We start from the raw sequence: 23,406 nt of genomic DNA, 5'->3' as shown, positions 1-23,406 counted from the left end.
GTTCACCACCACTGCACTGGGTGTTTTTGGGAAAAGAAACAAAGCACTAAAATAACAGGTCTTAAAGCAAACCTTTGTGCTTTACCTACCACGTGTTCATCTATAAATAAGCCAATTTTTTAACTTTTTCTTCAGATGTTCCACCTAAAATTTATACAGTGCACTTTTAAAGAACTCTGCAACATGGGTGTTGTTGTTGTTGTTTAGCTAATTTCATTATGTTCTAAATGTTTGAGGCCAGAATTTAACACCGTAAGGATTTGGGGTTTTTTTAGCGTTATTAACATTGTTAAATCTGCTTGTGAAATGAAGTCTCAAGTAATACACTGACTGCTAGTAACTGGATCTTACTTGAATTGACGGGTTGGTTACTAAGTATGATTACTGAGCTGATGAAAGAAACTGAGGACTTTACATCTCCTTTTTTGCTGGGCACAGTGATACACACCTATAATCCTAGCTTCTTGGGAAGCTGAGGCAGAAGTTCGCAAGTTTGACTTCAGTCTGGGCAACTCAAGACCCTGTCTCAATACAAAAATAGTAATAAGAGGACCAGAAATGTAACTAAGTGATTGACCACTTTCTTAGCATTCTTGAAACCCTGGGTTCAGTTTCCAGTACTGCAGGGAAAAAAGTGCTCCCTTTTTGTCTGTGCAGTATTTATTTAAAGGTAACAGAGTTAATCAGTGGGTAACTAAATATTTTCTTGTTGAACTTTTTCAAATAGAGAGTTGGAAATTGAACATCTTCTACTTGCAGATTGCTTGCTCGTATCTGTAGTTTGCTATCTCATTTGGTTCATTTTATTCTGTGGGTAGTGTTGGCTTCTATTTATTATTCTCCAGATTAGTAGTAATGTCAAAGGATACAGCAAGGTACAACTTTAAAGCTTCTTTTTACACCGACTACTGTTGGAAATCTTTCAGCTACCTTGTCAGATTAGGAGAGGATGCAGAAGTGCTTGCCTTAAACCGTGTCTTCTGACAGAGTATCATTTTCAGTGTTGGATTCAACCTACTTTCGGTACAACCCCTTTCCACAGTAGTATTTTGTGGCACACTTTTAAAAAAGATTCCATAGGGGCTGGGGATTTAGCTCAGCGGCATAAGCACCTGCCTTGCAAGCAGGCGGTCATGAGTTCAATCCCCAGTACCGATAAAAAGAAAAAAGAAAGTGTAAAAAAAATTAAAAAAAAAAAAGATTCCATAGGGCCGGAGATTTAGCTCAGCAGCACAAGCCTCTGCCTTGCAAGTGCATGGTCATGAGTTCAATCCCTGGTACCAAATAAATAAATAAATAAAAGATTCCATAAAGAAATAAGCTCATAAGATAATAATATCTGTTTTATGCAGTGTTTAACTGGTACCAACCTTGTTCTTACTGCTTTTAATTTACTATTATTTTGAATAACTATCTGAAATTCTCAACCTAAGAACAAATGAGAAGATGAAGTGTTTGGGTTCCAGCACCAAGCAGATAAGTCGAATGTCATGTATCCTGTGGAAACTTATTAAATATTCAGTGATGCTAGGGATGAATTAAGGTGAAAATGAATTCTAACTCTTGCAGGCCATTCCAGTTTGAGGGGAAAAAGGCGTCTCTACATCATTGTAAACACTTCATGCAGAAATGAGGATTTAGCAGTAAGGACATTTTTCATTTTTTAAAACTCAAGTAGTAATTGTAGGTCTTTTAGGAGATCAGTTGAGAAAATACTAAGTTTCTACGACAGGCCTGGTTTGTCGGATTTATTCTGTTTTCTTTGTAGAGAAAAAGGCTAGTTTCATCCAGTTCATTATACTCAAGCAACATGCAGGTGCCCTTTATTTTTATGTGCTTTTTATTAAGAAAATCTTCAACTTAAAGTTAAAAAGAATAGGTAAATATAATAAATAAATTCATTTATTATCACCCAACTCGTTAATTACCAATACATGTCTATCTTGTTTTACTTTACTTTTTCCCTACCTACAGGCCACTATATGCCCAACTTTTTTAACCTTAAAAAAGTATTAAAATTACAAAAAAAGAGAATGACTGCAGTTATGAACACAGAGGTCTTTATCTAGATATTGTTTTATTATTAAATCATCTCAATTCTTTTATTCTAATAGAAATGACTCATTTTGCTGCTCTTGGGGGGTGATTTTGTTTCACTTTTTCAGAGGCTCCTCCACTTGGTGGCAGCACTGTACCAACAAATACAGTGCAGTTACTGGCTTCTGTTAAAAAGGAAATAGGTGCTTCCAAGGGAGTTTTGCCTTTACTGTTATTTTTTGTTGTTGTTGTATTTTGTTTTTTGGTACTAGAAATCAAATCCAAGGGTTCTCTGCAACTGAGTTACATCACCAGCACGCAGTCCATTATATTTTTGGTTTTGCAACAGGGTCTCACTAAGTTTCCTAGGCTGGCCTTAAAGTTGCGACCTTTCTGCCTCAGCTTCCTGGGTAGCTGGGATTATAGGTACGTACCACCATACCCAGCTTTGTGTTAGTATTTTTGTAGCTTTTGAAGGACATCCTAGATGTGAAAACACCAGAACACCCGCAGAAATGACTTTGAATTCATTTTAATACAAGAGTAAAATGTTGGGTTATGGTGACCTCTGATTTAGTTCCTTCTCTTTTTTTTTTTTTAACTTTTTTTTTTGATGTGAGTAATAGAACTTCATTAGATTGTTATCCTTTTATAGGAATATCAGCTTAGTTTCCTGCAGTAGTTTTACTACTTATACTTCAATGAGAGGAGACTTTCCATTTTCAGTGTAATACTAGTTGACAGAGAAAAGATGGACTTTGAGATAAAACATTCTCACTATTAGTAGGGCTTTGTGATTCTGTGCTTACTCTTTCTTTGTTTCTGCTTTTGGAAAATGAGATTACTGTCTTTGAGAGTAGTTGGGAATATTAATTGAGCTTTTGCATAAGAAGTACTTTTAAAATACCTGGCTATCATACATTAAGATGATGACTCGTACAGTGATAGCAACTATTGTAGTTAGGGTATAGATTTTAGGCAAAAATTAATATTATAACTAAATTATTAATTGATTCCTTTGATATCTATGCAAATTGATATGAAACAATCTGTTACAAGGGAGTTAAAAATAAGTACTTTCAGTTGTGGGGTTTTTTTGGTCTTCTGAGACAGGGACTTGCTATGCAGTTGAGGCTGGCCTTGAGCTCACTTTGTAGCCCAGGCTGGTCTCGAACTTGCAATGATTCTCCCACCTTAGCCTCCTGAGTTGCTGGGATTACAGGTGTGAGCCACCACGCCTGGCTGCTTGTGGGTTTTATTAGTCCATTATTTTGAAAATAAGCTGTTTAGAATAAAGAAACAATTTGGAACTTTAGAAATACAGCTTTTGTTATTTCACAGATGTTAGAATTTTAGAAGCGTTATATCTCATACATACTTAGTTGAAAGAAAAAAATGTGTGCTTTAGAGTGGTAACTTTTGATCATATATTACAGATTTTTTTCCTTCCTTCTTGTGATTTTTCTATTTTCTCTTAGAGGAGGTATTTTGTGATATTCCGACTTGAATTAACATATTTCTGTTAGAATCTGCCACTTGAGGGACCTTTTGCTCAGTTTACCATGTGTACTTTGCTTTTTGCTTTTGAGCTCGGTTCTCCTAAGGCCTTTTTGCTTACTCTGGTGCCCCTCTGATCTTTATCTTCCTTTGTAATTCTGCAGAAATTGAGTTCTGTGTTCTTTCTTTCTTTTTCCTTTTTTTTTGTACTAAGAATCAACAACCTTGTGCTTGTCAGGCAGAAACTATGCAACTAAGCCATATCCTCAGTCCTTCTTTCTTTCTTTAAAAAAAAAAAAAATTGTTGTTCTTACTGTAATAAGCTCATTTGGAGAGGAATAATTTTATTTTTTTAAATAATTTTAAATTTGCAGAAAAGTTATAAAGATCGCACAGAAAGTTTCTATAGACCCTTAGTCAATTTCATTTAATATCTTCTGTTACCGCGGTACAAAGTAATTGCTTAAGGATGTGCTTTATTTACTCAATTTTTGACAGCACTGGTGGCAGAAACCAGCACCTTACATGTGCTAGAGAAAAGCTCTCTAACACTGAGCTACATTCTCAGCGCAAGGGTGATCTTTTAAAACAGTTCTTATCCGTTGCTTGCCAAAAGTTCAAGGCTCTAGATCATTCCTCTTTAAGGTGATCTCTAGGCCGTCATTTAGCAGGGGAATATTTTACTCTCAAAAGGTATACCATAGGCAGTATGATGATAAGTGCTTTGGTTTACTCATGTTGCAGCATGCCGTAGTGAGTTGTGGAATCTGTAGGACAAGTAACTCCTTGATTGTTAGAGGAGTTTGCTTTAGTCAGTTTGGTTATTGAGACAAGGAATTGCTGTGTGTAGTTCTGGTTGGTTATGAATTTACAGCAGTCTTCTTGCCTAAACCTCATGTTTTATTTACAATGTTTCGGATCGGGCAAAAATCTTCACTTGGTGAGACTGTACCTTAGCTACTTAAGGCTAACTTTATTTGCAAATCTTACTTAATATATAAGCAAACATTCCTGCTATAATGAGAGTATGTTGCTTCAACTAAGTTAGTTTTAGCTTTCATTCCAATAAAAAGATGGAGCAAAAAGTATTATAGAATGTAATGCATTAGGCATATTTCTGGAGTGTCTTTTGGTTTATGGTATAAGTTCTTTTATTTATTTAAAGGGAAAATTTAATTGATATTACCTAGTCATTGTATGCATGAGGAAATGATGATTGAAATACTCAGAATAAATATATGTTGCCTCACACATTACTTGTCATTTTTGTTAACTCCATAGAGGAGATGCCAGAAATGCCACACTGATTGCTGCTGATTGGAGTGTAGTGTTATGACTTGAACCCAAGAATGTTCTACCACTCATCTCCAAACTAAGCTATTTATTTACAATACTGCAGCCCAAACCCAGGGTCTTTGCATTGAACTATTCTCCAGCCCTTTTCAAAATTTTTTATTTTGAGACAGGATCTCACTAAGTTGCCCAAATTGGGGTCTAACTTGCAATCCTACTGCATGTATGACTGTGCTTGGTATATTCCTGATTTTTAGGAAGATAAAAATACATACACCACCTGTGTGTTTCCTCATATTCCTTTTGACCAATTCTTTTGCTTTTACTTTATTCAAGTCTTTAGGAACACCAGACCCTTCCAGCCCAATAAAAGAAAAAATTGTAAACTGAACAGACTACATAAATCTGTTCAGAGCATATGTAAACTTGAAAGTCATGGCTAGAAATCAGTGCCATCTAAGTAACAGTTTATTTAATAGAAGTAAATTACTGTACTAGAAAGTGATGTTTATTGGGCTCTAATGTTATCAAAAGAATGAAATTAGAGTACGGGATAAAAAAAAATCATTCTAGGGGAAAGCAACTTGTGAGATTTCTTATAAAAAAGCTTTTGTCTGTGATACTGCACTTCAGTGTCTGTCTAGATTTAGAGTAATTTTTTACAGGGTCATTTTTATTCTAATCTTATGCTCCAGGTTGCTTGTTTAGAAAAAAATTAGGTCAACTTTGTGCCCTCAGAATTTCTGCATATGAGCTAAATATACTTAAAAGTCAGATTTTATAGCTGGATAATAAATCTCACTTCTTTTAAGTACTGTGCCAGGATTTGATGATCTCTGAAGTATATAGACATTTTTCACTTGCATAAATGTGTTTTTGTTCTTTTTTTTTTTTTTAATTGGTACCCGGGATTGAACTCACGATTGCCTGCTTGCAAGGCGGGTGCTTATGCCGCTGAGTTAAATCCCCAGCCCCTCATAAATGTGTTTTGATTACATTCTCTCCTCTCACACACATGCCTGTAGCTTGGTTCTCTCCCTTTTCCTCAGTTGAAATTCACAGGTCTTAGGACTTTTATTAAAGCTAGAGACAAGAACAATTAGTACATACTCAGGCAGTGAAATCAAACATAAATCTTGAGAGTTCAGATTTAAGCAATATCTTTTTACATCTGTGTTGACCCTCAAGTGATTGAACTTCTCTAAATCTGTTTCCTCATCTCTGGTAGGTGGATTTTAATAGCAACTACCTCAGACTTTTTATGAGAATTAATAACATGTCATAAGTAGCCAGTAAATTTTAGCAGGTATCTTTATGCAACTCTCTCTATTTGATATAAAATCAAAGTACAACTGAGTACCTTTAAAAAAGTTCAGGAGACTCTAAGGGTTAATAAGGAACTATCAAATAGAAGTATGTAGTTAAGGGAGAGAAAGATTTGTCTAGGATTGAGTGTGAGCTTTCTTTGTATGTCTGTGTATGCTTTTGTAGGTATATGTGTGTCTGTAAAGTATTTAATATTTGTATCTATATTGCTTTAGGTCTTTGGAGTAGGGAGAAGGGTATTGTTTAGTTGCAGTTTTCAAAGAACAGAAGTTACCCTAATTAGGAAGCTAGATGAATAAAAGGGTAGGTGTTTTATTTTGTAGTAATATTCCTTCTAGCCAGAGGTCAACTTGTTATAAATCAGTTCTTGTACTGAGAAAACTCATTTAAACTCTATTTATAAATTCATTTTAAAGCAAGCATTTCTTATAAATTCACCTTTTTCTCTTAGAAACTCTAATTTTTTTCTGAAATTGTAGCACTTTTCCTAGGTGGAAAATGTTACACATGGTTGTCCTATCAGTTCAAAATCAAAGTGGGGCTTCAAACTAAATAGGCAACCTTCATTTTAATATTTAGGATAAGTAGGGCAGGTACTCTTAAGGGTTGAACGTGTTACTTGTGATTTTCCACCAAGTCTCATGCGTGTAGTGTTGCATTATTGTTTGGAGAAGGCTTTATGGGGAGAAAATTTTGTTTCAATCTATTTAAATTTTTTTTTTTTTGTCTTTTTCATTTTTATCAGTACCAGGGATCGAACTCACGACCGCCTGCTTGCAAGGCAGGTGCTTATGCCGCTGAGCTAAATCCCCAGCCCGTTAAAGTTAATTTTTAAAAACAGACAACCTGTCTACTTAGTTCCAAAGAAACAAAGTGTGAGTGTTGACACGTGGGTGGTCCTGAATTAGCCAGCCACGTGTCCTTTCCTTCATGTACCTCAGATTGAGTATGTCTGTCTTAATGCAGGTTTCCATTAGCATGGGGGAAGCACAGCTTACTGATTAGGAGGATACCAGGCACCCCTTAAGGCTTGCCTCGGATGGTTCTGGAAACACAGCCATCTCAATGTGAAGATGAAGAAATGAAATTAGAGAGGTTCCTTCACAGAAGGAGCTCACGGAATTTAGAGGATCTGAGGTTAGCACAGTGACGGGAGAACAGCTCCTCCAGCTCGTTACTGCGATGGTGACTGGTGTGGTCTCACCACAAGTTTTGTACAGTGTAATCCTTTGCTGATCTTCCTGCATGTTTTAATTAGATTGAGTTTTCTCTATATCCTCTCTTATTGTAACATGCTATTAAGTGGAAATTGCCTATTTAAACACCAGAATTTATTTATTGGCTACATTATATACTCAGTTTAATTTCCAGTTGCTTATAATAACAGAGGAATTGTAATTGTTTCTTCTATTCTCTTGTCCTCTCCATTGGTCTCTTTAGTCTTCCTAATTCTTACTTGTTCTTCTGCATTTATTATCAGATCTCATATTTAACTTTAAAAATGGGGGAATTCTCAGCTGGGCATGGTAGTACATGTCTATAATCCCAGAAGCTGAGACATGAGGACTGCCACAAGTTTAAGGCCAGCTTGGGCTACATAATGGGTATAGTGAGACTGTATCTCGAAAAACCAAAAGGTGGAAGAATTCTCTTGCACAAATGGTAATGTAATAAAAGATTAATTTTGAACATTTAGTTACCAAGCTTGGGCATTATCTTGGCAGCAGTAGATAAAGATTTGGTCTTTCAATATATTTTGATTTTCTTGTACTGAAGTAAGGTTAATCAGGTTTTATTCATACGTAATAAAGTATCTTATCCCTGCTTTTGAAACACATGGAAAGGGTTATTTTATTCAGTGCCTTCTAGTTTTCCATAAATCTTCATGCTTAGTGATGGAGTCTGCTAACAAAACTGAGAAAAGAATCTCACATGTTATCCAGTAAGTCTTGATTTAACAAGTGAGGTTTTAGGCTTTTTATCTTGGAATCTTTGTTCTGATCACTAAATGACAGCTTGGGATGATTCCGTGTATTCCATTATTATCCTTTACATAATAAGGAATATTGCTGTAAGTATATTATTTGGTACATTATATTCTCTAGCATTTCTCTTCTATGGAATGTGCAGAGTGTCCAAATAATCTGGATACTAAAACCAGTAGCTAAACTGTAGCAGCTATGTTTCTTGTCCAGCTAATAAAAGGATAATTGCAAAACTCAATTTCTCAAGTTGTTAGCAAAGAATCTTAAAACTAGGTTCATATTTTTGAGACTTACTCAATATATACACTTGCTGAAGCACTGTCACATTTTATTTATACTTACGGAGTGTTTATATTCAGCCTCATCTTTCTAATCTTTAGTAATAACTGGAGCCTTCCTACAAAATATGTTTTAAAACTCATTTGTACAGAGCCATAGCGTTTTTTGTGTTTTTCTTTTTGCAACTGTTAAATAACTTTGAATGTTTTTTGTTAGCAGTTTGTTGTATTAGAATCAATGTGTAATTTTGACCATGTTGACTTTTCTTATTTTAGCTCCGTGGATTTCTAGGTGTGTGAGTCGGATACACATACACTTTCTTGTCTAGAGTAACAATTTTCATTTACCACACTGTCAACATGAAGAATATATTTGAAATGCTGTATTTCATTGAATCTACAATTCCACTTACAAGATGCGTGATTACTTTCTGTATTACAAGAAAAGAAAATTGCTTCCTATTAAACTGCCAGACTGTTGGTTATAAAATGCATTCAAATTTTACAGATGTCAGTGAAAATAACTATATAATTTATTTATTATAAATTATGATGCTATAGCCACTTTAAATTTTTATAAGCCTTTGTCAAAAGCTTCTACATGCTGTCTGATTTTATTCTCACACTAAAACTAAAATACAATATAGATTAAATTATCTCATTTTTTTAGCTCCAGCACTGAGGATGCTGAGGGGGGAGATTGCAAATTCTAGACCAGCTTAGAACTGACAGTTACATAGTGAGTTTAAAGACAGCCCGGACTGTATGGCAAGACCCTGTCAAAAATTAAAACAAAAGAAAATTATCCCTAGTTTTCAGATGAAGAAACTGAATTTCGCAGAGATTACATGTTTTCTTAGCATTGTATACTAGTGAACTAGAGTCTCAGCCTACATAGTCTTACTCCAAGATATATGACAGAATCCCTCTCCCTTATACTACCTACATAGCTGCGCCTCAAGAAAATTAATTGGCTTACATTTTTCTCTCTATTACCTAATACATGTGTATCTTGTTTAGCCTTCACTTTTTATAGCTGTTAATATTGATTTTATTGATAATTTTGAGTATTATTAAAATGGTTAACATATTTTAATAGTAAATCATACATGACTTTGCTAGTCAAGAAGCTACATATGGTATTGTGGGTGACTTAATGTATGTTTTGACAGTTTGTGTCTTTTTATGTGACCAGGTAAAATGTTCAGGAATGGTTATGAGCTGAGATCTATGAGTGTTCCAGCAGAGGTGATTGTTTGTCATGGTTGTACTGTCCTGGGTGCATCAAGGCTATGTCTGTTTCTTTTGTAGGTGGTGGCTAATGCTGTAGCAGCATTGTCTGAAATTAGTGAGTCTCACCCAAACAGCAACTTACTCGATTTGAACCCACAGAACATTAATAAGCTACTGACAGCTCTGAATGAGTGCACCGAGTGGGGCCAGATTTTCATCTTGGATTGCTTGTCTAACTATAACCCTAAAGATGACCGGGAAGCTCAGAGGTCAGTCTGTTTTCCTAGATAGTATCTGATAATCTTGCCTGAATCAGTAGATGCTAGTGTCCACTGTTAGAAGAGGAGTTAACACTCCACACGTCACTGTCGTGAGAAAAGTTAGTGGCCTATTGGGTCAACATTGTTATCCCTAAGATATTTTCCTACCAGATTTAGGAATATAGTAGAGTAAACTATCAAAAAAAAAAAAAAAGCAACATCTAAAAAAATGTGTATTCTTCATTTCTTATTTAAACAGTACATCTGCTTTTGCTAATATCTCCCTCGTCATTGCCTCCCATCTCCCAGTTCCTGGCCCTTTGTAAAAAAGCTTATTGAATGTCTTCTTGGGGACACACTTTTCATTGTGTAAGATACCTAGGGACATCGATGAACTGAACTATACCTATAATTTAATGGAGAAAATATGTTAGTATTAGCAAAATATACACTGCTTCCCATTGCAGACAGAAATCATGTCAGTGTGAATCTAGAAGTTTTAGGAGGAATGCCCAGCCCTCTACCAACCGAGTGTTTCAGATTTTCTTTGACTATCAGAAATTGACTACTAAATTTCATGTACACATATATTTTTGTTTACAAAATTGTAGTCATCACAAATTTTTGTTGAGCGTTTTTTGTAGATAAGCACTGTACCAGGCAAAGTACTTCTGAAAAAATGTTGGCTCTTCATTAAAGTTGACATATTTTAATTATGGTAGATAAGAATCTTCCTTTCCTGGCTGAAGCTGATTTCCAAGCTACTAGAATGTAAGTGTTCTTCACTTGTCTGGGAAATTATTCCCTCTAGACTTAACTCAAGCCCTTGTTAGTGTCTTTTCATCATTTTTCAACATATTTTGAAAAGAACTTTTCAGAGAATTTTATTTTCTGCTAGTCATTGGCTTTATACTCATTCATTCACTCAGCAGTTATTTATTAAGTCCATGCTGTATGCAGGCAATGTTGTAGGCCTTAAAGATAATGCAGTAGGACAGACAAAACTCTCATGGAGCCCTTATTCTGAGGAATGGGGACAGGAATATGCTGTATGTATATAATAAAATATATAACATTTTCAAATGTCAATGAATGCTAATAAGAAAGATAAGGAAGAAATCCAAGAAATGCTGGGCATTTGGGGTGAAAGATTGTGGGATTTTTTTTTAAAGTGATCAAAAGAGGTGTCATTGAGAAACTAGTATTTGTATGAAGACCTAAAGGAGGTCAGCAGACAGCCAAATACATATAGAAAGAAGGGAGAGTTAACATAGCCTACTTGTATCCTTAGTATAGTAACTAGTTACTTATGTTGCATAAAGAGCTATCAAAATAATTGGTGAACACCGCATAGATGAGACAGTACCCAAGATTTCACCAGGCATGTAAGCATAAGTGGCAGGGACTTGGAGAAAGGCAAGAAGTTGGGAAAATACTGCAATGATGTTCTGATATTTTCCAAAATAAACTTTTTTCAGAGCTTCCCTTATTATCCTGAAGACAGGGTTGGGTAGTTTTTTTCCTGCCAACCTACCTTGTCCATCCTGCTGTGCAACCGTAAATCACAAGTGGATTGATGTCTCGAACTATGAAATAACTCTCAGAGTACTGAATTTGACTTTCTGTAGGTTGAGTAGAAATGGGCTGTGAGGCAGGGAGCCCTAACATAATATGGGGAGACAAAGAGGACTATAAAACCAGAAGGTAAATGGTGTGAGCTAAAGTGTTTGGGGTATTGCTAGTGTCCTTCCAGTTTGAACATCCCCTACTGCTGGTTCCTAAAGTCTTCTGGTATCCCTGCTCTGCCTGTATTTTGCTGGGAATGAGGCTTCTGCAGTGTTGGATTCTAATTTGACCTAAGCATGGAGCTTTAACTTTTCTCACTGATTCTTTAATGCCTTGATACTTGGGCCATGGGACTCTGAAACATTACCTTATGAAATGGGTTTAGCACAGAAATTATGATAGAGGATATTAATTTTCCTTTTCTGCCCTTAGCATCTGTGAGCGGGTAACTCCCCGGTTATCCCATGCCAACTCAGCAGTGGTACTCTCAGCAGTAAAAGTCCTAATGAAATTTCTGGAATTGTTACCCAAGGACTCCGACTACTACAATATGCTGCTGAAGAAGTTAGCTCCTCCACTTGTTACTTTGCTGTCTGGGGAGCCAGAAGTGCAGTATGTTGCCCTGAGAAACATCAACTTAATTGTCCAGAAAAGGTTGGGAAACAGTAAATTGGTGTTATGTTTTTTGAATTAAGCTTAATATCAATGTTCAGTTGGCCAGTGTCATACACTTTTTAATGTATGGAAATGAAAATGTTAAACAGAAGAGCAACTTACCCAGAATCAATAGGCCAATACTAGATCTCAGTGCAGTCCTGTAATAAATGCTTCGTGTTGCTCTATAGTCCAGGTGGTTTTCTGAAAAGTCTCCGAGGTACTATCTAATGTCTACTTAATCTGGTTAAAGAAGTTAAAACCAGATTGTTAATGTTTGGAAATGAAAATGTTTAATAACGGAGCACCTTACCCAGAATCAGTGGGCCAACAGTGAATGTCAGTGTGTTCCTGTAATAAATATCTGGTGTGCTCTACTGGCCAGGTTTACTTCTAAAGAGTCTCTGGTTACACTATTTAGTGTCTGCTTGATACCCTTCATGCAGTTAGAGCTAGATTGTTGTTATCCCAGCATGCTTCATGGCAACATGTACCTCAGTACTTATACAAGATAAAAATAGTCCACCAATTGAGATTAATAAGAACAGAGGGGCTAGGGGTGGTACAGCTCAGTAGTAGAGTGCTTGCCCAGAATATGTGAGGTCCTGAGTTCGATCTCTAGTGCCACCAATAAATAAAAAGTAAGTTTATTGAGATTTTTTTTCCCCTGGGGGAAGTGTTACAGATCAGATACTATCACAGATTCATAGGGACATAAGTATATCTATAGATAGATAGATAGATAATCTTCACTGTTCTTTCTTGTGTTTCTTTTTAACACAGGCCTGAAATCTTGAAGCAGGAAATCAAAGTCTTCTTTGTGAAGTACAATGATCCCATCTATGTTAAACTAGAGAAGTTGGACATCATGATTCGCCTGGCATCCCAAGCTAACATTGCTCAGGTCAGACTTGAAACAATCTCAAATTTATGATGCCTTAGATCTTAAGGTCTGGCCTTTAGAAAAAGCTAGACCATAAGGTTGCTGTTTGACAATTCTTAATAGTTATCTACTTCCTGGATATTTGACAGGTTTTAGCAGAGCTGAAGGAATATGCTACTGAGGTGGACGTTGACTTCGTTCGCAAAGCTGTGAGGGCCATTGGACGATGTGCCATCAAGGTGGAAGTGAGTGTCCGCTGGGAGTTGAAGTCATACATTATGGGATTCTGGGTGTTCTCTTTACTCCTTTTTATAAGTATATTTTTACATTTATCAAAGTAATAAAGAACATAGTTAATAGATTTTAAAAGTTTTCAGTGAAAAACAGTTGTTCAGGCAGTTAGAGCTAGATTAGCTCTAACTAAATAGATAGCTAGGGATAGGTAGTGATAGTTCAGGCAATTAGAGTTACCTATCACTTCTTACTAGAGGGAATATTTTTTTACTCTAAATTTTGTTTTAATTATTCTTTTGAAACTTACATTACCTCTACAAATATGCTATTATTTATTGATTTACAAGTTACAGACTTTTGCCTTTTAACTTTTTGCTATGAAATAAAAACCTGAGTTCAAATATTTCACCATTCCTATTTCTCACTATTTTCTAAAATAGTTATATCGTGAGGTTTTTGTTTTTGTGTCAGTTATCTTGGTAAATTAAGATAATATGCTTTTACTTTTTGTTCACAAATACAGGTCTGTGAAACTTACATGTTAGTAAATATGTTGGATCAATGCAATACAAATGCTTGCATCTTATTCAGACTTTCATCTTTTTTGGAGTTTCTTAAATTGTCCTTGCCACTTCTTTTCCTGGACCCTTATCTCTTCCAGTCTTACCTTCTTGCTTGTTCTAATCTGGCTGTTTATTTTCTTGACCTGGACACATTGTTCCCTTCATTGCTATACACAGCAATGCCTCTCTTCATTGCTGCTGCTTATTATTGCTGCTGCTTATTATTGGTACTTCTCTCTCTCTCTGTGTGTGTGTTTACAATAGCTTCTTGAGTCTCTGAGGAAATAAACTACAATTATTTGTTTCTATACTTTGAGTATCATTTTTCAGGGTTATGTATTCTGTGGGTTATATATATCTTTATGTACAGTTTTTAAAATTGAGATTATACCATGCATGATGTTCAGCCTATTTAAGAATGAAGTAGTATAAAAATGTGAGGACTTCCCTATACGTAGGCAGGGCTGTGGTCTAACAGGTTTCTGTTTCAGGCAGAAAGTCTATTTGCAAGGTCTCTTAAAGAATCCTCTGACTTGACAGCACAAATTGGTTTCTGGCTTGGCTTAAACATTCCAGTATTACAGGCTATAGTTTGTATTGCCCTGTTTCGTCAGTCACCAGTCATCTCCCCATTTCCCTTATTCAGAAATATGTTGTGATTAATGACAGCCTGTTCCCTGTTCACTGTTACTATGTGTTCAGAGCCCTGTACTTATTCTGGCTTCTTGATAATAGCAGTTCTGCTTAGAGTCAGAGGATTGGATCACCTGACACCTCAAGGATATTAAAAAAATGTGTACAGTGTGATCAGTATTTCATGGAACAGAAGACTATGCTGTATCAGAGAAGTTTCTATGAAATTCGAGTTTCCAGGCAGGGGTGCTGGGAATCTCTCAGGTGCAGTGCCACTGCACACAGATGGCGGCCGCACCCGCTGCAGCGGCACAGTGCAGAGCTCACACCACGACTTAGCAGCAATTGGAGCAGAGGTGCCCTCCACCATCACAGCCTTTGTGCTCCCTTAGCTCACACCATGGCTGGTCAGCTGACTGAACAACAGATTGCTGAATGCAAGGAAGTTTTCTCTCTATTTGATAAAGATGGCGATAGCACCATCACAACAAAGGAACTAGAAAGTGTCATGAGATCATTGGATCAAAACCCAGCAAAAGCTGAACTGCAGCATATGATCAATAAAGTGGATGCTGATGGTAATGGCACCATTGACTTCCCAGAATTTTTGACTATGATAGCTAGAAAAATGAAAGATACAGAGAGCGAGGAAGAAGTCTGAGGCATTCCAAGTCTGACAAGGATGGAAATAGTTATGTCAGTGCAATAGAACTGCATCGTGTCATGACAAACTTAGGAAAAAAACTGATGAAGAAGTAGATGAAATGAACAGAGAAGCAGATACTGATGGAAATGGACAGGTCAGCAATGAAAAATTCATACAGATGATGACTGCAAAATGAAGACCTGCTTTCAACTACTTTTCCCCTCCTCTAGAAGAATCAAATTGAATCTTACTTAACTCTTGAAAAAAAAAAAAAAGAAATTCGTTTCTCACTGGCCTTGTTTTTATACTCTATAGTGCTTCATGTATTTACCATTGATAAATCATTTAACAAGAGATTAACTAGTTCTGGTTTCAACTCGTTTCTGCTGTTTCAGATATTTAATACCATTCTATAGCTTCACTTGAGAAATGGAAAAGTCTGTTTATTGGGTCTTGATACATTGTGTCTTTTTTTTTTTTTTTTGTACCAGCAATTGAACTCAGGATCTTGCATTTGCCAGGCAGGTGCTTGTGCTGCTGGGCTACATCCCCAGCCCCACATTGTGTCTTTTTATTACCATACTTCATATACTGTATGTTTCATTTTTGTAATATCCTACAGTAGTCTTAATTTGCAGAGGGATTTTGGTAGCATAAGAGTGTTGTTGTTTTTTATACCAGGCTATCATTGTCTTGACTTGTGTGACAGAGCTTTAAGGAGTAATACAAAATCTGTATTCCATTTCAAAGTTTAAAGAAATTTTCTAGGTCTGGAATTACTAGAAAGTGTTCTCAAAACATCTAAATTTCTAGAGGCTGTTACTGCTGTGAATTATGACTCATAGAAGGGTTCTGTGTTGTTTTCTGGAAAAGACAAGCCTCTGATGGCTTGTACTCCTCTTGTAATGGTCTTACTGGGACTATGAGAGGAGTATATGGAAACAAACTTCCTCAGGAAACTTAGAAATTCTTCTTCATGTCTAGTATTATCTCAGGTTACATGGGTTTCCCTTGAAAGTTTCTACAGTTGTTTCCGATGCAAGTTAGCAGTTTGAAAGACCTGCTTTCCCTAACACAGTTACTGGATCAGGAGAGTCAATGGTTGTCTTTTTGTGACTTAACTCACGGAATGAGGATAAACATTCACACAGGGATTCTAGTGAACATTCTGTGTGGCTTTAAACTGACTTGCTGCTTTCTTTCATGGTGTCTTTCCTTTATAAATGTGCAGTTGGTTTTAAAACTCTGACAAATGAGAGAATACAAATTTTAGTTTAGTGCTTAGGTAAGAGAAGAGGGTCTATTGAAAGTTTAGTTGGCTTTAAGTCAGTATAGATATTTGTGTTGCTATAAAGTATCATGATATAAAAAAAATGTGATTTTGTTGTATTAACTTAGGATAATGAAGCTGGGTGTGGTGGTACATGCCTGTAATCCCAACACTTAGAAGGCTGAAGCCGGAGCATTGTTTCGAGTTCAAGACCAGCCTGGGTTACAAAGTGAGCTCAAGGCCAGCCTGAACTGCTTAGTGAACCCTGTCCAAAAAAAAGAAAGTTAATGATTACCCTGTAAGTTGTTAAGTAAATAACCTGAAAAAGCAGCTCCATTTTTTTAAAGTAATTTTTGTGTTTTCTTTAAGGGAAAGAAATCCCAAGGCCTTTTTTGTTTTCCAAGTAAAATGAGTTAATTTTATTTATTTGAAATAGATTAAGGCACTAAGCCCAGAAGTTCCTCACTTTCTAGTATTCTGTTCTTCAGATATTTACCATTTTCCATTTTTATAGATCAAAATAAGATACTGATATATTTCTTATTCCTTAAACAAAAATATATGTTTTCCTATTAGGAAAGCAATATGTGTTCACTATTTAAAATCATGAAATAAGTTAAATAAAACTAGATTGCTCTGCTCTCTCTACCACTCCTTCCTTCTAGCCTCCCAGTAGAGGTGATCTGGTCAGTATGATTTTTAAACCTTGTGTATATATTTTTCATGCACAAGTATATTTTTAACAAAATATGAAATCATGCTTTTCATTTACTTTTGTAGTCTTCTTTTTTACATATGTCTTACATTTTAAATCTCTTTCCATGTTATTAAAGCTTTCTATCACTTGTAGTTTCTAGTTTCATTTATAGACATATGTATATTTGCTTCATAATTAGCCTTTTCCTTAATAGTCTTTATAGGAGGGAATATGAGAGTACATGGGGATAAACTTCAACTTTTTTTTTTTTTTTTAAATAAGACTGTAAGTTGTATTTTTGTAGCCAAATCTTTGAACTCTAGTTGTAGTGGGCACCAGGAAACTGCTTGTTTATATCTTATGTACCTTTTTTCAGCATATTTTTTTCCCATGTTGGTTTTTTTTAGTCTTTGATAATAAAAGATATTAACCTTTCTTCTAACATTACTTTTCCCAATTTGTTTTCCTTTAGATTTCTTGATGCATGGAAAGTTTATATTTTCTTATGTAATGTTTTCTTAGTAACACACTTAGAAAGTTGTGCCTCACCTCAAATTATATGAAATTCACTTTTATTTAGTCTCTACTTTTATGTCATTGACTTTACTGTTTAATACATTATTAATGGAGAAATAATTTTGGTGAGATTACAGTTGGGTAGATCAAACACTTTGCTTACTGTTACAAAATTTTGTCTGTATCATACATTAATTGTATGTATTGCGTGTGTGCATTTCTGGATTTTTAGATAAATTGATTGGAAGTTTGCTCTTGTTCCTTTGACATACTACTGCAATTTTTTTTTTCAATATGATTACAATGACAGTGTGCTGAAGGATTAGTATCCCAGGCATCAGTGTTAGATGTTGTGACGTCACGATAAACAACCTTTAGTCTGTCTCTTCTATAATGACTGAGGACTCACTTAAATTTCAGGTATACATCAAAGCCCTGTATTAAGCATTTACCTGTGTTACCTAATCTATGATACTTCAATCCTTTATAGCAGCCCATATTCTGCATACTTTGTAATTTATCATAATATAGTTTCCATCTATTTTACTGTTGCCATAACTGATCACAGGAATTCCTAGCTGAAAGTGAATGATATGGAAGACATAAATAGAATCAGAAAATGAACATTGAAAGATTGCAGAATCATTTCACGGTGCAACGAGAGCATCATATGACCTCATACAAATGTAAAGATGAAATTTTGAAATGATTAGTATGCTTAAAAGATGTTATTAAAGAAAATTTTGTTCTTGTTTTATGTTCTCCCACTCCTTCCTCATCAGCCCCATGGGGTGCTGTTGTATTTCAGTGCAAGTCCCAAGTGATGTCTCTCTGGAGTAGTCTAGTGGGTTATATCTGACAGCCTTTTTTTTCTTTAATTGCTGTGCTGCGGTTGCCATACTCGGTAACTAAATTCTAAACTAATTCTTAATCTTATTGACTATCCAGTTCATGTTTAATTTCTTCTAATTGGTATCACATTGTCTTTACAGTCAACTTGTTTAAATCAAAATCTAAACAAGTTCCACACATTGTATTTGGTTAATACGCCTCTTAAATCTTTTTACTTGCTTATTTTGGCGTTACTTATTGAACAGTTGCTTCTAGAATTTCCCAGAGGCCCAGCTTGGCTTGTTACATTTTAATAATACTGTTTATCTCATTCCAATCCCTTTGAATAATTAAACCTAAAGCTTTGATAATATTCATGTTAAGAGTTTTGGGCAAGAAGCCAGGCATGGTGGTGCATGCCTATAATCCCAGTATTTGTGAAGCTAAGGCAGGAGGATCACTGCAAGTTTGAGGCCAGCCCAGATAGTGAGTTCAAAGCCACCTGGACTAGACAGACTTTATGTCCAGAAAAAAAAAGTTCTGGGCACAAACGCTTATTAGGTAATTCTGTGTACTTACTGTTGCATCTTATCAGTAAACATATAATGTAGTACCCAGTAATAGGACATTGTAATATGTGACAGATTGGTTTTTGAGTTTAGAATCGATTTTGAAATTCTCATCTTTTAAAAAGCTGTCACTTGTTGTCTCAGTATGTTTGTTTTGGTCCCTTTGTATTCTTCCATATTCTCTTTAATAATAAAAGATTAGTGGATTAAATTCCATTTTATAGATGAATTAAAGGCTAAGAAAATACAGTTTGCCTAAGGCCATAGACTTTAAATACATATCCCTAAAAATGGCATATTATCTCGGAGTTCTTAGAGTTGTGTGGATCACACAGACCTTTGAAAATAAAAACTGTGAAGCTTGCTCCTGGAAAATATGCTTGTGTACTCATATAAAATTTGGCAGTTCACTTTGGGAAGTTTAAAGCCCTGTGCAGGCTCTGCTCATCCAGGAATTCCAGTTAAAGACCTTTCACTTTGGCTTAGTCATTAATCTTTATTCTGTCCTCCTACCCTGGCTTATTCTTTCTTATTTCCACCTCCCAGCCATCTGAGAAGACTTTTCATTTGAACTGACCCAATGTCAATACATTTTGTTTTTGTTTTTCTAAATTTTTGTTTTTAAGAGAATAAGACCTAACAAAATAAAACAATATAGCCAATCAAAACAAAACAGTGAAAATGGTACAAAGCTTCAAAACAGGGTAATAGGAAATCTACAATGACTACCATATCTCTTGTTATTTTCACAATAGTTGTCCATACTGTCAAACATAGTAAAATCAAGTAAAACAAAACAAGCCAGTCAAAACAGAACATTAAATAAAATAGAAATGAGAACAATACTGAATTTTAAAAACAAGACAAAAGGAAATCCTCATATTTGCTATATTGCATACTGTTAGCCTACTAATAGATGTTCAGACTACTGGCCCTAGGCCTCAAAGTCAATTAAACAAACATTTAGTTGTTTTTGTACCTTACTTGCTATCAACTCAATGAGGGGGAGCACTTCTTGTTTCTCAGACCACACACCAGTCAGCTCGCGGGAAGGACACACTGGCTTCTCTTCCTTGGCCCTGCGTGGCTTACGGGGAAGGGAAGGGCAAATTGGCTTTTCCCTTTCCTGAGCCCCACATGGTTTGTATGGCTTACGGGAAGAGCAAATTGGCTTCTTGTTGTACTCCTCCCAGAACCATCATGGCTTCTCATATGTCAGTATATTTTGTAAGAAGTAAAATTTGGAATGTATTTAGAATGATTGTAGATCACCCAGCTTTTGGTATAGCTTAATCAAATTAAGTGTGTGGTGGCTTAGTTGGTATACCTATGTGTTTCAGTTTTTTATGTTGTGATATTATTGAGTAAATCATCTAACTTCTCATTTTTTTATATTCCTCTTCCTAGCAATCTGCAGAGCGCTGTGTAAGCACATTGCTTGACTTAATCCAGACCAAAGTAAATTATGTGGTCCAAGAGGCAATTGTTGTCATCAGGGATATCTTCCGCAAATATCCCAACAAGTATGTCTGAATTCCACAAAGTATGTCTTTTCTACAAATCAGTTAGGAAGTATTTTAAGTAAGGTATTTTGAAAATGGCTAGGTAAGAACTACTCTTTTTATTGTATGTCATTAAAAATCAGAGCTATGTGAAGTGGTTAGCAAAGAGACTGAAACCTGATTTTCCACTGTTTTATTACTTTTAGAAGAAATGAAGCCCTGCCTGAATATGCATGTATTTTGGCACAAAGTTGATATATTAGATTATTTGATGACAAAGTTACCATTAAATAAGAAACATATTTCAAATTATCTGAGCATGTTCTCAGTTCACGTCTGTTGTATAGACGTGATTAATGGTGATGTACTTTTTCCTCTCAGAAATGTCTCAGTTTGAAACATAAATCATATGCCCACCCTACCATGAAAGCCAGGAAGGTAATAGCTGTTCTGTTCCCTTTGTTTTTGACCTACTACTTTGTGGAAATTTATACATGATGTAACAATAAATTACCAATCTTTAGTCTTCTCTGATTTGAGACTATACAGATATGCAAAATCTACATTTTCACTTCATAGGTTTTTCAGATTGATGCTTCTTAATTTATGAAGCAAAAATGCTTCCAGTTTGATTTACAATTCAGAAATCTGAGTGAAATAAGAGCAGATTCTTGTGAGCATCCTAAATCTCATTCCGCATCGCAATCGGAGTTATCTTGAGCTGAAGGTTCTGATTAGTCTTTAAAGACAGTGTTGAGTAGCCTGGTTCCAAGCCCACACTTGTAATCCCAACACTCTGAGAGGCAGAATTAGGAGGAGCACAAGTTTTGCATCCAGTCTGAAGATTTAGCAACTTTGTGAGACCCTCTCTGAAAATAAAAAATAAAGTCTGAGGATACAGTTCAGTATTAAGGCTCTGGCTCAGTTATCAAGGCAGGGGCAGGAGGGAGGGGGAAATAGAAATATTTTGATGAATAGTCATTATTAAGCATTTTATTTACATATATATTTTTGAATTTTAGAAATGGTATTTTTGGAAAGAGGACCATAAACTTGCCACTGCCCTAGAAAAAAGGATGGTCAAGTTTCTGAACTTTTTGATTAAGGGTGGAAATATGTATCTCAGTATGATTGATAGAGAAACGTAACTGATTTGTGTTAAGAAGGGTTTTTGATGCCAATTAGGAATCTGTTTTAATCAGTGGAAATAGGTCAAACACTGAAGTACAATATTCAACCATCCAGATCTAACTTATTATACACTGTCATTGTACTGGCCAAGGAAATATAGTCAGCATGGTAAAAACAAGTATTTGAAGTACTTTTTTCTTTGAAGAAACAAATCATTAGTATTTTTTCCTTGAGGAGAACATACAGATCTCTTTTATAAAAAAAGAAAAATAGGTAGAACAAGGAACAAAGTAACTGTTTCTAATTTGAGCACTGTTGTTTTCCAGCTACATTTTCCTAAAAATTAAGTGAGATTTCTGTTCCTTTCTGCCACAAAGGCAAAGTGCCATAATAGGAAAATTCTGTGATGTAGTTAAAAGAAAGGTTGTCAAACACAAGATGCTGCTGTTATCTTATACCACAGTTTGATTTTCTTTTCCTTGAGGAAAGGATAACTGATGAATTTTTATTAAAGTTTAATGTCATTATTAAAATATAATTGAGAAATTTAAGACATTTATAATCTTCAAACTTAAATCACATACTTTCTCTTAAATAAAAGCCTGTGTAGTTCAGTGATTTAGCTTAGGGTTCCCTTGAACATGGTTTTGCCTTTAGTCTTCACTGTTACATGTAGTTCTTAGTTTTGACCTCATCTTGCTGTTTTCAGGTATGAAAGTATTATTGCCACTCTGTGTGAGAACTTAGACTCCTTGGATGAGCCAGATGCACGAGCAGCCATGATTTGGATCGTGGGAGAATATGCTGAAAGAATTGACAATGCAGATGAGTTACTAGAGAGTTTCTTGGAGGGTTTTCATGATGAAAGTACCCAAGTAAGTCCTCGTTTATCCTATGTCCTACCTCTCTTTGGGAAGGTGCCAGAAAAAGATGCCATTTGTTTGTGCATGCATATTGTTTGTTCATTTTTTCACAAAATATTATTCCTTTATAGTATAACAAAATTGTGTAATTTAGGCCAGTGGTTCTCAAACTTTAATGAGCATTAGAAACACCCAGAAGGCTTATTAAAGCATGTGTTCCTGGGCCTAACCTGCAGAAATCTGACTCAGTAGATCTGAGATGAACATTTTTTATAAGATTGTGGTGGTGGCAGCAGCAGCTGCTGCTGCTTTTTGTCTAGAGCTACACATTAACAGCCATTAGTTTAGATCAGTAATCTTTTTATTTTCTGTACAATAGTCACACATTCTTGTTAGTAAAGGCTGCGACTCACTACATGAGGGATTTTTCATGTGGTGCTGTGATGAATTTTGGAGATTCTCTTATGAATGATTAGAGTTCTTTCCATCTTCTGCCCTCTTCCATACTAAAATTAGAGCCATAGGTGCTTAGAAACAGTTAGTCAGCCCTTTTTCCCTAGCATTTGTCCTCACAGCAAATAGAAGTTTATGCATCTAATTCATCATAATTTTTCAATAGACTTACTACAGCAAATATGTACAAGGTAGTAGGTTGTGGTTCAGCAATCCATTTCTCGGTAGCTGTGATCTGACAGAACTGTACAGTACTGGTTCTTGCTCCAGTAATGATTCCATAGTTGCCCCAAACTTGTAGCTTTTTTCTTTTCTTTTTTTCTTTTTTTTCTTGGTACAGAATCTCACTGTGGCCTTGAATTCACTATGTAGCCCAGACTAATCTCCAACTCACAGCAATTCTCTTGCCACAGATTCTTGTGTGCTGAGATAACAGGCATGTAACCACCACACCTGGCCAAACTTGTAGCTTTTCATAGGGGAGAG

At 35.6% G+C, this 23,406-nt stretch overlaps 1 protein-coding gene and 1 pseudogene across 3 annotated transcripts in view; both read left to right on the top strand.

Annotated features, from left to right (window-relative positions):
• Positions 1–23,406, top strand: part of Ap2b1 (adaptor related protein complex 2 subunit beta 1) — a 105,303-nt gene that overhangs the window by 17,895 nt on the left and 64,002 nt on the right. For all 3 annotated transcript variants that reach the window (XM_003469598.5, XM_003469599.5, XM_005003516.4), the window contains exons 6-11: positions 9,728–9,918; positions 11,908–12,129; positions 12,913–13,033; positions 13,162–13,257; positions 20,379–20,494; positions 22,314–22,479. In XM_003469598.5, coding sequence (XP_003469646.1) covers positions 9,728–9,918; positions 11,908–12,129; positions 12,913–13,033; positions 13,162–13,257; positions 20,379–20,494; positions 22,314–22,479 — 912 coding nt within the window. The remainder of the gene's footprint in view (positions 1–9,727; positions 9,919–11,907; positions 12,130–12,912; positions 13,034–13,161; positions 13,258–20,378; positions 20,495–22,313; positions 22,480–23,406) is intronic.
• LOC134476480 (calmodulin-1-like) lies at positions 13,264–20,429 on the top strand (annotated as a pseudogene).

Source organism: Cavia porcellus, unplaced genomic scaffold (assembly GCF_034190915.1).
Source record: "Cavia porcellus strain 051 isolate PalLab524CR breed Dunkin Hartley unplaced genomic scaffold, mCavPor4.1 scaffold_6, whole genome shotgun sequence".
NCBI classification, from domain to species: Eukaryota; Metazoa; Chordata; class Mammalia; order Rodentia; family Caviidae; genus Cavia; species Cavia porcellus.
This window is presented reverse-complemented; position numbering and strand designations above follow the sequence as displayed.